A 12,651-nucleotide genomic window follows, 5' to 3' on the forward strand; every position below is an offset into this window, starting at 1 on the left:
ATTTCGACCTCAAGTTATGATAGCTGGTGGTTTAACTGTGGGTTTGGCTTGACATTAAAGTAGAATTTGGGGTTTGTCTCCTCCCCATTATCATAGAAAATATAAGGAAGAGAAATAGAGGTGCTTTCCCCAGACTGTTTATTGATAGTCAGAAAGTTTTCCCCAAAAGTTTCTTATGAAAGTACCAAGTTAGAAGCCTCATAAATCAGAGACTTAAACCAACATATTTTGTTAAGTGCTTAGTAACAGTGGATTGGATAAGTATCTGCCACCAAATATCAGTTCATCTCCCATGTCCTTCTTTACTGCAGGTAAATGGAGATGAGGCCAGAGAACTGGACCCAGGTAACAGAATTTGTGCTTCTGGGCTTCCCTAAGAGCTGGGCCCTACAGCTGATGTTGTTCCTGAGGCTTCTGGTGACATATGTGGTGACAGTGATGGGGAACTTGCTCATCATCATGCTTAGTTGGTCTGACCGCCGCCTGCATACCCAGATGTATTTCTTCCTGAGAAATCTTTCCCTGTTGGAGCTGATGCTGGTCTCTGTTGTGGTCCCCAAGATGCTAGTCAGTATCCTCACTAAGGACTATACTATCTCCTTTGCTGGCTGCATCATGCAATCCTACTTCTATTTCCTCCTGGGCACCACGGACTTCTTCCTCTTGACTGTCATGTCCCTGGACCGCTGTCTGGCCATATGTCGTCCATTACACTATGAGATGTTGATGAGTCGTCCCACCTGTGTCTGGTTAGTGTTGTCATCCTGGCTCGCTGGATTTCTCTGGACCTTTTGCCCCACTATCCTCATGACTAGTCTGCCTTTCTGTGGCCCAAACGGCATTGACCATTTCTTCTGTGATAGCTGGCCACTTATGGGGCTCTCCTGTGGGGATACCCAACTTCTTGAGTTGGTGGCTTTTCTGCTTTCCACAGCATTGCTACTGGGCTCACTGACATTGACCTCTAGTTCTTATGCCTTTATTCTCACTACTGTCTTTCATACCCCAATAGCCAGTGAGCGGAAAAAAGCCTTTTCTACCTGTGCATCACACCTCACTGTCATGGTCATGTTCTATGGCAGCTCCATCTTTCTTTACATCCGCACATCAGAGGCCCAGTCTATGCTCCTTAATAAGGGGGTCTCTGCCCTGAACTGCATCATCTCCCCACTCTTGAATCCATTCATCTTCAACCTCCGTAATGACAAAGTGAAGCAAGCCTTATGTGATGCCATAAGGCGGCACAAACACATGGGCCCAAAATTGTGAGAACACTATTAAAGAGTAAGAGGATATCTTACTTGTATATCTAGAAGTCAAACAAGGGCCTATGTGAATATGCAATGATAAAGACCCTTGGTAATATGGAGTGTTTTCATCCACCTCTATATGCAGAGATAGCAAACACTATCAGCAGAGTCAGCTTCAAACTGGAAGGACTGTAGAATAGTATAATGGAAAGTTCACTGAACTTGAAATTAGAAGACTTGCATTTGAGTCTCAGTTCTTCCCTTTAGTTGTTTTTGTGATCCAAGAAGCGCTGAAGGGGTCATGAGTAGAAAAAGTTTAAGAAGTCCTGATATAAGGCAAACCACTTCCCTTCTCTGGGCATGACTTTGCTTACTTATAAAGTGAGAGAGTAAGTTCGACTAGATATAAGATTGTCATTCTATGACATCCCTGGAGCAGAGTTGTCAGTCTCAAAAGTATAGTATCAGAGAAACCAGTAAGGCTTTCTGTGCCTTAGTTGTCCCATTTATGAAATGAGAAAAATAACTTATAGGAAGGCAATGTCTGTACTTGAAAGGAAGTCAGTGTAGAGAAATAAAAAAAATTCTGGATCTTGACTCAGGATGTCCTGAGTTCTAATGCCACCTCTGACTACAGGCAAGTCATTTGATTTCTTGGACCCTTTGCTACTTCATCTATAAAATGGTGATCATAAGATTGGTAATGCTTACCTGTCAGAGTTGCTGTGAGCCTCAAATAAGAAAATGTATGTGGAGTGTTTATAAATCTTACAAACTCTTAAAAAGAAGGAAGGATTTTCCTTTTTATTTCCCAACTTGCAATCCTGTGCCTTTCACATAGTATGTACTTAAATGTTTGTTGAATTTAATGAATTTGTTAGGAGCTATAATGAATAAAAGCTCTTTGAGAATGAATGCATGAATGAAAGGAAGAGAAAGTGAGGGAAGAATGGAAAGGATAGGAGGAAGGGAAGAAGGAAAGAAGGAAGGAAGGAAGAAAGGAAGGAAGGAAGGAAGGAACAAAAGTTGAGAGGGAAGAAGAAAAGAATGACAGGAGGGAGGAAAGCAGGGAGGGAGGAAAGAAGTGCATTTATTAAGCACTTACTATGTATCAAGCATTGTGCTAAGCATTGTAAATAAATGTGTAAAAAGTGATACAGTCCCTGACTCAAAAAACTTACATTATAAGAAGAGATATAAGACATATGGGAGAGTAGTAGCCAGAGGTTGATTAGACCAGGGAATTCACAAGGATGATGAATAGAACCGCAGGGCAGTCAACTGACATAGCTTTTCCAGAAGGAATGGTGCCATTAATTTTTTGTGTTCCAAACAATAGGTTGGAAGGTGGAGTTTATACCTTTTGCACCAAGGCACATGGCAAGATGACTGGGATGAAAAGCTCGATGGGATAACAAATATCCTCTTGGGGATGGCTAGATATTGGGCTGTGTAAGTTTTCACTCACTCAATCTCCAATCAAGATAACTGAGGCCTAGGGAGAAAGTTTGAAACTTGAGTGGGTTAGCTCTCTTAGAGATACTGAATAGATTCTGGAGGTCCAGTACAAAGGGTAATGATCCAGGTGGAAAAGAATGTATCACCTAGAAACTGTCTTAGTGTGGCCCTTTGAGGTTCATGGCTTTGGGTCCTTCATATGTTCAAACTCATGGTTCGTGAACACCGCCCCCCACCACTACCGACCGCCTCTTCCATGAATCTTATAGACTGAACCAACAGATCCAGAGATTCAAAACAGCAAACACTTGAAATCAAACACCACAGCCACATAGTAGCAAGTCAGGTAGAAAGCATTCATGCCAACCAAACCTGCCAACTCCCAAGGCTTCAAGGAAGGCTGCAGGTCCACACCCCTGTCCATATGGCCTATATCTTCAACACAGTGAGACAAAGATAAAGGGATGTAAATTCATTCACTGGTGTCTACCTTATGGCCTGTTGTGCCTACTCAATTTCTTTTATCCTCAACCCACTAGGATAGGGAGCACTAGCAACCTGATACACTAAAAACCTTGTTTCTCTACTGCTTTTTTCTCAGGTGGTTCCATGACTCCACCTAAACTGTTTGTCTCCTGGATTCTTGTCAGAACACCTCTATGCCAGCCTCTGGCCCCATAGCCTCAGTCACAGTCACTAGTCATGCGATCTCTCACAGTCTCCAACCCCCTTCTCCAGGCTTTGGTTTCCCTCTCCTGGCAGCCTGCACATTCAATGTTTATGATACACTTCTCACACACATTCCCAACCAATACTTTTTAAACTTTCCACACCTGGAGCTTTGGTAACCCATTTTCTGAAGCTGATTTATCCTTCCTCAGGAAATTATACACAGACTTTTGGGAAATGTAGTTCGTAGATTCCCCCCAATGAATGAGAATTTGAGCCCTAAATCGTTATGATAACATAAAACAATATACATATAATATATGTATATATATAATATATGTATATATATAATATATGTATATATATAATATATGTATATATAATATATGTATATATAATATATGTATATATAATATATGTATGTATATAATATATGTATATATAATACACACACACACACACACATATATATATATATCTCCTTTACAGAAGCACAGATCGCTTCTAAGCCATAGAAGTATGTAATTCTATAATGCAAGCTGCATGAAGAAAAGCAAAGTCCCTGCCCAAGCCTACTACAATCATACCTGGAGATGACAACTGTATGTACATGCCATAGAAAAGGACTAGATTTAGACTGCTGTAATCAGAGATGGGGTGGGGGGAGGGAGGACAGCTAGGTGACACAATGGATAAAGGGCTGGGCCTAGAGTCAGGAACATTCATCTTCCTGAGTTCAAATCTGCCCTCAGACATTTACCAGCTGTGTGACTCTGAGTAAGTCGCCTAACTCTGTTTATCTCAGTTTCCTCATCTGTAAAATCATCTGGAGAAGGAAATGTAAGCCACTACAGTATTTTTGTCAAGAAAACCCCAAATGGGGTCATGAACAAGAAAAACAAGTGATGTGAGGCTCAAGTGAAACAATGGATATAAAGCACTCTGCAAGAATAAAAGTGGCATAAAAATGCCAGTAATCACCATCATCATCATCATCATCATCATCATCATCATCATCATCATCATCCACATTCTCCCAACTTCCAATCTTCATTCCTTGAGCCTTCTATTGCACTCCTCCTGAACTCAAGAAGTGCTTGTAGAGCAATACAGGAGTGTGCTGGTAAATGTTTAACAATCTGGTTCTCAGGAAAAATGCATTCATGTACATTATTAAGTTCAATCCACATTATTATTAACACTTTCTAAAGTCTAGACAATCAACAAAACAATAAATCAAGCCTTGATGTTTAGCTATGATTTCTGAAGTGTGAACGTTGACCCTGAAAATTTAACAATGGACTTCCCTGAGCTTATCCAACTTGGCTCCAGTGTGCCCCTACTTATAACCACAAAATAACATGAGGGAAAACAAAAGAGAGTCCCTATTTTAGGCCTACCCCACCCCACCCCAAGCCAACCACGTAGTAGCAGATTAGCAAGTCTCTGTCTCCCTTCCACTGAAATACAGCAAACTGCCCCAGAGGCCAATGACTAACCAGTAGCAAGTCCAGGTGGACACACTTTCCTTCACAGCAGTTTGCAATAATTTATTTCAGTTCCCTTTATAAGCAATTTATACTATATATAGCATCAGATGAAAAAAATATCAAGGAAAGTTATACTGAATCACATTCAGTATGAATAAACAATGTTTAATATAAAGACTGATAAGAAAAAAAAAAGTATACAGTTCTTAGATTTACATTTGTAACATCTTACAATCTTATTTGTCGTGTTGACAAGGATACTGGTGATGATAACAATATGTTATGAAAATCCTGCTCAGTGGTTTGGCTTTACAGGGGTTCATATACTTTGTTCAAACTATATCCTTCCAACAGCAGCCTTTAGTCTCAATTATTCAAGTAGGCCTACTGTTCCTTTTGGCTGCCACAGTCCCCCTAACTTGTACTTTTAAGCACAGAAATATGTGAACTGAAGAGAACAGAGAACTTCTTGGCTGGTTTTAAGAGTAATAGCAAAAGAGTGAGAAACACATAATGCTACATAAATTTACAGAATGTTAAACAATTTCTGTGCGCATGAGGCTCTATACTGCCAGACCACTGCCAGGACAATGGTTGTAGACTGACCTGAAATTTTCTTCTGTACAAGCAGCCATGCACACATACAAAGAACCTTGGTTACAAAGCTTGTTCATGGCCTGAATTTCTTACTTTTGCTTTTAACCTGCCTGAACTAGTCTCAGCCTCTAAAGACTATTATAGTTATATGGAATAATTTAATATCCGCTCAAGGTTTCTCATTTAATATTTTTTACACTGGGTAGCATCTATGAAATGTTCCAAGCCTACTTCCTTAGACTCTAAGGGGAAAATGGGGTAAAGGGGTGTCCTAAAATTAATTCAGTATTTTCTTGTCCTCTAACCTGGTTCATGGATTAAGACTCATCTGCTACATTGCTTTATTGGATTTAATACACCTTATCAATATCCTTGAGCATTTAGAAATTCGGCAACTTAGAAAATAAGCAATATTTTCCATCCTGGTTAACCCATCACCACGGATTCAAAGATACACAGTGTCACTGAAATTTATGCACTCAACGATTAGAGGGATCTAAGAAAGGAAGAGGGAAGTAGCTGTGACAACATTCAGCTGTTCTTTCAAGTCTGGGTCTGACCATTACAGACTATCAAACATTCGGAGATGCTAAGCAAGACTCACTATAGGTGACATTTCTCCTTACATGGCAGATTGCGAATATGTCAACATAAACCCTTTTTACCAACACCAAAGTAAGACCACAGACAACGAAGTAGTCAAGTCTATGCCCACAAGAGATGGCATCTCACATCGTTAAGTTTCAGTGCTTACAATTAAGGCAGAATGCAATTATCTTTAAAGTGAACATGAATACCAGCGCATTCACAATTGCAACATAATAATCACTAAATTATCCATCTTTTGTACCCATTAAATTCATACAAAGTCTTTCTAAAAGCTTCAAGCTAATTTTTTTCTCCCTAAGATTCTTTTATCACCTTTTGTTATTATGTGACATCTCATCTCTCTTTCATAATACATTCCAGAGCAAACACCAATAGTAAAAATCAATAATTACAAAAACAATGGTATTGTAGTATTTTACCTAGAAAATTATGGAGTCACCCAAGACCAGAAAGGTTCTTACAGAGATGAACAAAATGGCATTTCATCACAGAAGTTTTAGGGTCCACATGGTGTTTCTGCAGGCGAGAAATTATCAGTGAAATCATTCTGTTCATCAGTTTTGGTGTCAGCCTTTAGAAGTGCAAAAATCTTCAAGTGGAAGCTGTGGATGCAAGGTTGTAGACAAGCCTTGATGTTTATAGATGGTAAAGTCTCTTTCAGCAGGTTTTCAGGAAGTCTCAGGATCAGAAGTGGAGATTCTTGGCCTGAGAATGGAAGCTGTTAATACTCAATGTCATTGTCTTAAGGCAATTGAAAAACTTATCATACACAAAGGAGAATAAGTGGTGGGCTGGTTCATTATTTTTACCAATTTCCCAAAATTGTATGCTTGGTATGTGGGGCAGGTATGGCAATTTTTGCATTGTATAAACAGCTTATTACAGTTTATTACAGTGCCAGTATGGCTTGGCTTGCTGCCATAATGTTTTTTTCTGTAGCTTCCTGGTCACTATTGTGAGATGGGCATACTGGTTTTGGAAGGTTCTTGCCAGGATGTCGAATTGGGGACACTGGTCCATTAGTCTGCTACTTTTGAGTTTCAATAAATGCTTTAACTCCTCTGCCTTCTACTTAAAGAATTCCTTATGTCCTGTGATTCTGGACCATTCAGGCATATTCATGGTTATCTTTGAAGTCATGAATTCTGCCTTAATGACATAGAGAGCAAGGAATAGTTTATCCATCAAACCTATGGAGAATGGAAGAATTTATGACCAAACGAGATAGAGAACATTGTGAAATGCAAAATGGATCATTTTGATTACACTAGACTAAAAAGGTTTTGCACAAAGCCAATGCAACCAAGATTAGAAGGGAAGCAGAAAGCTGGAAAACAGTTTTTACAGCCAGTATCTCAGAAAAAGGCCTCATTTCTAAAATATGTAGGGAACTGAGTCAAATTTATAAGAATACAAGTACATTCCCCAATTGATAAATGGTAAAAAGATATCAACAGGCAGTTTTCAGATGAAGAAATTAAAGTTATCTATAGTCATATGAAAAAATGCTCTAAATCACTATTGATGAAAGAAATGCAAATAAAAACAACTTTGAGGTACCACATCACACCTATCAGATTGGCTAACATGACAAAACAGGAAAATGATAAACGCTGGAGAAGAAGTGGGAAAATTTGAACACTAACTCATTGTTGACTGAGTCGTAAACTTATCCAACAATTCTGGAGAGCAAGTTGGAGCTGTGCCCAAAGGGCTATAAAACTGTGCATACCCTTTGATCCAGCAATGCCACTAATAAGTCTGTATCCCAAAGAGATCATTTAAAAAAGGGAAAAGGACCCACATTTACAAAAATATTTACAGCAGCTATTTTTGTGATGGCCAGGAATTGGAAATTGAGAAGATGCCCATCAGTTGGTGAATGGCTGAACAAGTTGTGATATATGAATGTAATGGAATACTATTGTTCCATAAGAAATGATGAGCAGGAGGATTTCAGAAAAATCTGGAAAGACTTACATGAACTGATGCTGAGTAAAGTGAGCAGAACCAGGAGAACATTGTGCACAGTAACAGCAACATTGTGTGATGACCAAATTTGATAGACTTAGTTCTTCTCAGTAATGCAATGATCTAAGACAATTCCAAAAGACTCATGATGCAAAATGCTATCCACATCCAAAGAAAGAACTACAGAGTCTGAATGCAGATTGAAACATACTATTTTCTTTTTTTATCATTTTGCTGTTTTCTTTCTCATGGTTTTTCCCTTTTGTTCTGACTCTCCTTTCACAACATGACTAATGTGGAAATATGTTTAATATAATCATACAAGTACAGCCTACATCAGATTGCATGCTGTCTTGGGGAGGGTGGGTAGGAAGAGAGGGGAAAAATTTGGAACTCAAAACTTTATAAAAGTGAATATTGAAAACTAAACATAAATAAATAAATAAATTTAATTTTTAAAAAGATTAAAAAAAGAAAACTCCTTCACAGACTTTCAGTGTCAAACAGAAATCTATCCAGACACTAACAAATAAAATTGAGGTTGAAAAATTCTCAAGGCTAAAAATTGTTATCTTTTCAAAATTAGAGGTTCCTGTGCCTTACACTTCTGGTATCTGCTTTTAAATATTTCCTACAGATTGGTTATAAATTAAAAAGGAACTATTATATAATCCTAAGACTCAACATTATCCAATCCTATTACTTGGTAGCTAGGTGGTATAGTAGCTAGAGTGCCAGGCCTGGAATCAGGAAGACTCATTTTTATGAGTTCAAATCTGGCCTCAGTTACTTACTAGCTATGTGACCCTGGGAAAGTCACTTAACCATGTTTGCCCTGATTTCTTCATCAGTAAAATGAGCTGGAGAAGGAAATGGCAAACCATTCCAGTATCTTAGCAAAAAGAAAAAAAAACCCAAATGAGGTCACAAAAAGTCAGACATGACTGAAATACAACTGAACAACAACAAAAACCTTATGACTTAATATAGGAATTATATTTTCGAATATCAAGATTGTCTATTTCATTCATTTTTACATTTACATTTTTAATGTCCTTTTGTATGTTGTCTCTCCCCCATTAGACTGCAAGTTCCTTGGGGGTAGGAATTGCCTTTCTTTTTATTTATTGTATTCTTAGCACTTAGCATAGTGTCTGGTACATGGTAGGGGTTTAATAAATGTTCATTGGATTTATGGATTGGATTTACATTTTGGATGGCCTGATCTAGACTAATTTAACACTGAAGCTGTTCACTTTCCAATTTCAAAGTTGTACCTTAAGTATTTTTATGCATAGCAGTGAAAACTCTTACCCAAGTTACATAGGCATTTACAATCTTACAGATACATCTTTAAAACAAAATTTCACACATGAAATATATCTTGCTCACTTTAGGGAAATAGCTCAGATCTTGTTTCTAAAACATGATGTAGTGGTTAATTGAACTAGCTTCTAGTTTCTGGCAGCCAACCACATTAAATATAGTTGCTTTGCAAAACAATAAAACCATTAATACTCTTTCCATACATGGGCTTATTTTGTACTCAGGTTTGCTTGCAAATACTCAGGGCCTTAATTCCCAATTTAATGATCCATAGTATGTTCAGAAAAATTGTACTCAATTGTCTTAAAGATTCAAGTTCAAAAGATCTCACTTTATTTGTTATGGAATCATGATTTTACTCTTTTTAAAAAACTTTGGAGTCTTTTTTCATTGTCCACTAATTTCAGAAGCAATTACACCAAAAGCCTGAAAAAACTGTCAGAATTCTGAAGAGGCATATACACTCCTCCAGACAGATAATGCAGATAATTCAGACATGATCTCCTATAATCTAAGCTCAGGAGTGGTAGGGGTACTTCATGGAGTTTATTAAACAGATTTTTCTCTACTGAATTCCACTCAGAATCAGTCAGAACAGAAGAGAATACAGAAAATAGAAATAAAAGTTCTTACTGACCTGTTTTAAAAAAAATAGGAGGGGAATCCAAATGCCTCAGGCAAGAGTAAACAACTTTTCTTCACTTAGTGTATGTTTTGGATTTCCTAGTCAATGCACCAAAACTGTCATGGGAAAAAAATTGTGACAAATTTAGGGTAAAAATCAGGAAGAAATTTAATTATCATTAAAGCCATAGCATGGAGAGGTTGGTTGACAGTATTTCTTCTGTTAGCCAGCTGGGTTTTCCTTACAAGCAGATTCCAAGAATTTACATTGGCTTGCCCTATAAGCAATTACAGATGTCTGTATATGCATATGGAAATACATATGTGTGTGAATATATGTGTGAATGTATGTGTGTGCGTTTACATGTATATACGATATATGATAGAAAGAAAGATGACAGCAATTATAATGACCATTTCATAATGCAGTTCTCAGATTGGGTTTACAAGTATATTTAACGATGATAAATATTTGGAATATAATCCATTTCTAAAATCTTATGGAGGATAATAGTGGAAGACTAAGTAATATTGTCTCATGAAATAAGAGTTTGTGGAAGGAAAAAGAAAGGTAAAGTGAACTGGACAAGAGTAACAGTGAAGGAAAATCATCTTCAGGGTATTTAAGAAGCAAAAGGGTAAGAAGAGGAGAAAGTAACAAGTATTTATTAAGCATTACTAGGTGCTAGGCACTGTGCTAAGCACTTTTCAGTTATCTCATTCCATCTCCTTAGATCTTCACAAGAACCCTGTGAGGTAGGCACCATTATATTCCCACTTTACAGTATAAGAAATTGAGGCAGACAAAGGTTAAGTGACTTGCCCAAGGTCACATTGCTAATAGATGTCTGAGATTGGATTTGAACTTACTGCCCCTAGATCCAGCTCAATACACTGTCCCAGAAGAAGAAGGAAAAGGATGAAAAGCATGTTAAGATATTTATAATAAACTCTTTGCTAACAAGGACAGAAGAATTACTGCATTTAGACTTTAACATTCTCAGCCAAGATGGCAGAGAAAATGGCACTTTAAAAAAAAATAATAATAACTAGAATAGAACACACACACACACAGTCCATGGATATAATTTTAAAGGTGTCAAGGAACTGAATCTCAAAATATCTGAAGAAGGGGAAGGTATCAATGCTTAGGGTGGGGGTGTGGGGGATCTTAGACCTTACTATTAGCCCCTTTCCAATTCTTGCTGAGATATAAATCAATATGTCTACGATGACAAAAAAAAAAATAAAACAACATCTCCCTTAAATCCCAGGGCTTGTCTCCCTTGCCCATGAATCCAAGTCCTGGCCTGTCTAAAAGTTCATATCAGATGGGTTGGGTTTTTTTATGTGTTTGAAGTGGAAGGATACCATGAGCAGTAGAGAACCAATGAGCAATCTACTTCAGCTACTTCATAGGCTTTTCAAGGCTGAAAAATATTCAGCAGGCCCTGTCTGATTCTCATATACATCTTCCCACTAAAGGTTCCTGGTTTATTGTTCCTGTTTTCCCCATGTGAATACGTGCCGCTTCCATAGTTTCTTCATGGCTTCAATCACTTCCTTGTTCCTCAGGGTGTAGATGGCAGGATTGAGCATAGGGGTGACCATGGTGTACAGGACAGAGACTGCCTTGTCCATAGCAAAGGTCCGAAAGGGCCGGGCATAGATATAGATACAAGGAACAAAGATCAGGGTCACCACAGCAATGTGGGAGGCACAAGTGGCCAATGCTTTGCTCTGGTCCTCCTGGGAATGGCTCCGAAGCATAATAAGAAGAGCTGTGTAGGATCCCAGTAGTATCAGGAAGCACATCAGAGTGACCAGGCCATTGTTGGAAACCATTAGCAGCTCCAGTACAAAAGTGTCTGTGCAGGCCAGCTTGATCAGCTGGGGCACATCACAGTAGAAGTTGTCTAGTTGGTTGGGCCCACAAAATGGGAGTTGGACTGTCAGGGCAATTTGAACTATTGAGTGGACAAAGCCCCCCACCCAGGAACCTGCCATTAAGAGCCCACAAACTCCCTGATTCATAATGAGTGGGTAGCGTAGAGGCTGGGAGATGGCAACATAGCGGTCATATGCCATGACTGTGAGGAGAAAGATTTTGATGCCCCCAATGAAGTGGAAAAAAAAGAGCTGTGTGAGGCATCCCCCAAAGGAGATTGTTGGGTTGCCAGAGAGTAAATCAACCAACATCCGGGGGGAAGTGATAGAAGAGTAGCAGAAGTCAAGGAAGGAGAGGTTGGCTAGGAGAAAGTACATGGTTGTATGCAGGTGGGGGTCAGAGGACACAATGGCCACAATGAGTAGGTTCCCCATGACTGTCAACAAATACACAGTGAGAAACACCATAAAGAAGAAAATCCGGAGCTCCCATGCCTGGGAAAGACCCAGGAATAGAAATCCTGTCACCTGAGTATGATTGGCTGGATTCATCTGCTTGATGTAGCTCTGGAGGTAAATCTGTTGGGGAAATGTGCACAAACATCAGTGATTCTGCCACTAAATTCACCCAGAGGGTGAAGTATCGTTCTTTTTTTGTTTGTTTGTTTGGCAGGGCAATTGGGGTTAAGTGACTTGCCCAAGGTCACACAGCTAGTACATGTGTCAAGTGTCTGAGGCCGGATTTGAACTCAGGTCCCCCTGAGTCCAGG

The 12,651-nt window shown here is 38.8% G+C and overlaps 2 protein-coding genes across 2 annotated transcripts; one reads left to right on the top strand and one right to left on the bottom strand.

The window, feature by feature from the left end:
• The first annotated feature begins 321 nt into the window (after positions 1 to 321).
• LOC118836989 (olfactory receptor 6T1-like) lies at positions 322 to 1,269 on the top strand. Its single transcript, XM_036744048.1, has one exon. It carries the CDS (start codon positions 322 to 324, stop codon positions 1,267 to 1,269), a length of 948 nt encoding a protein of 315 aa, XP_036599943.1.
• Positions 1,270 to 11,488: 10,219 nt separating this feature from the next.
• Positions 11,489 to 12,433, bottom strand: LOC118839710 (olfactory receptor 4D5). The gene has a single exon (XM_036747240.1). It carries the CDS (start codon positions 12,431 to 12,433, stop codon positions 11,489 to 11,491), a length of 945 nt encoding a protein of 314 aa, XP_036603135.1.
• Between the last annotated feature and the right edge of the window lie 218 nt (positions 12,434 to 12,651).

This window comes from Trichosurus vulpecula, chromosome 2, assembly GCF_011100635.1.
Source record: "Trichosurus vulpecula isolate mTriVul1 chromosome 2, mTriVul1.pri, whole genome shotgun sequence".
In the NCBI taxonomy this organism is placed as follows: Eukaryota; Metazoa; Chordata; class Mammalia; order Diprotodontia; family Phalangeridae; genus Trichosurus; species Trichosurus vulpecula.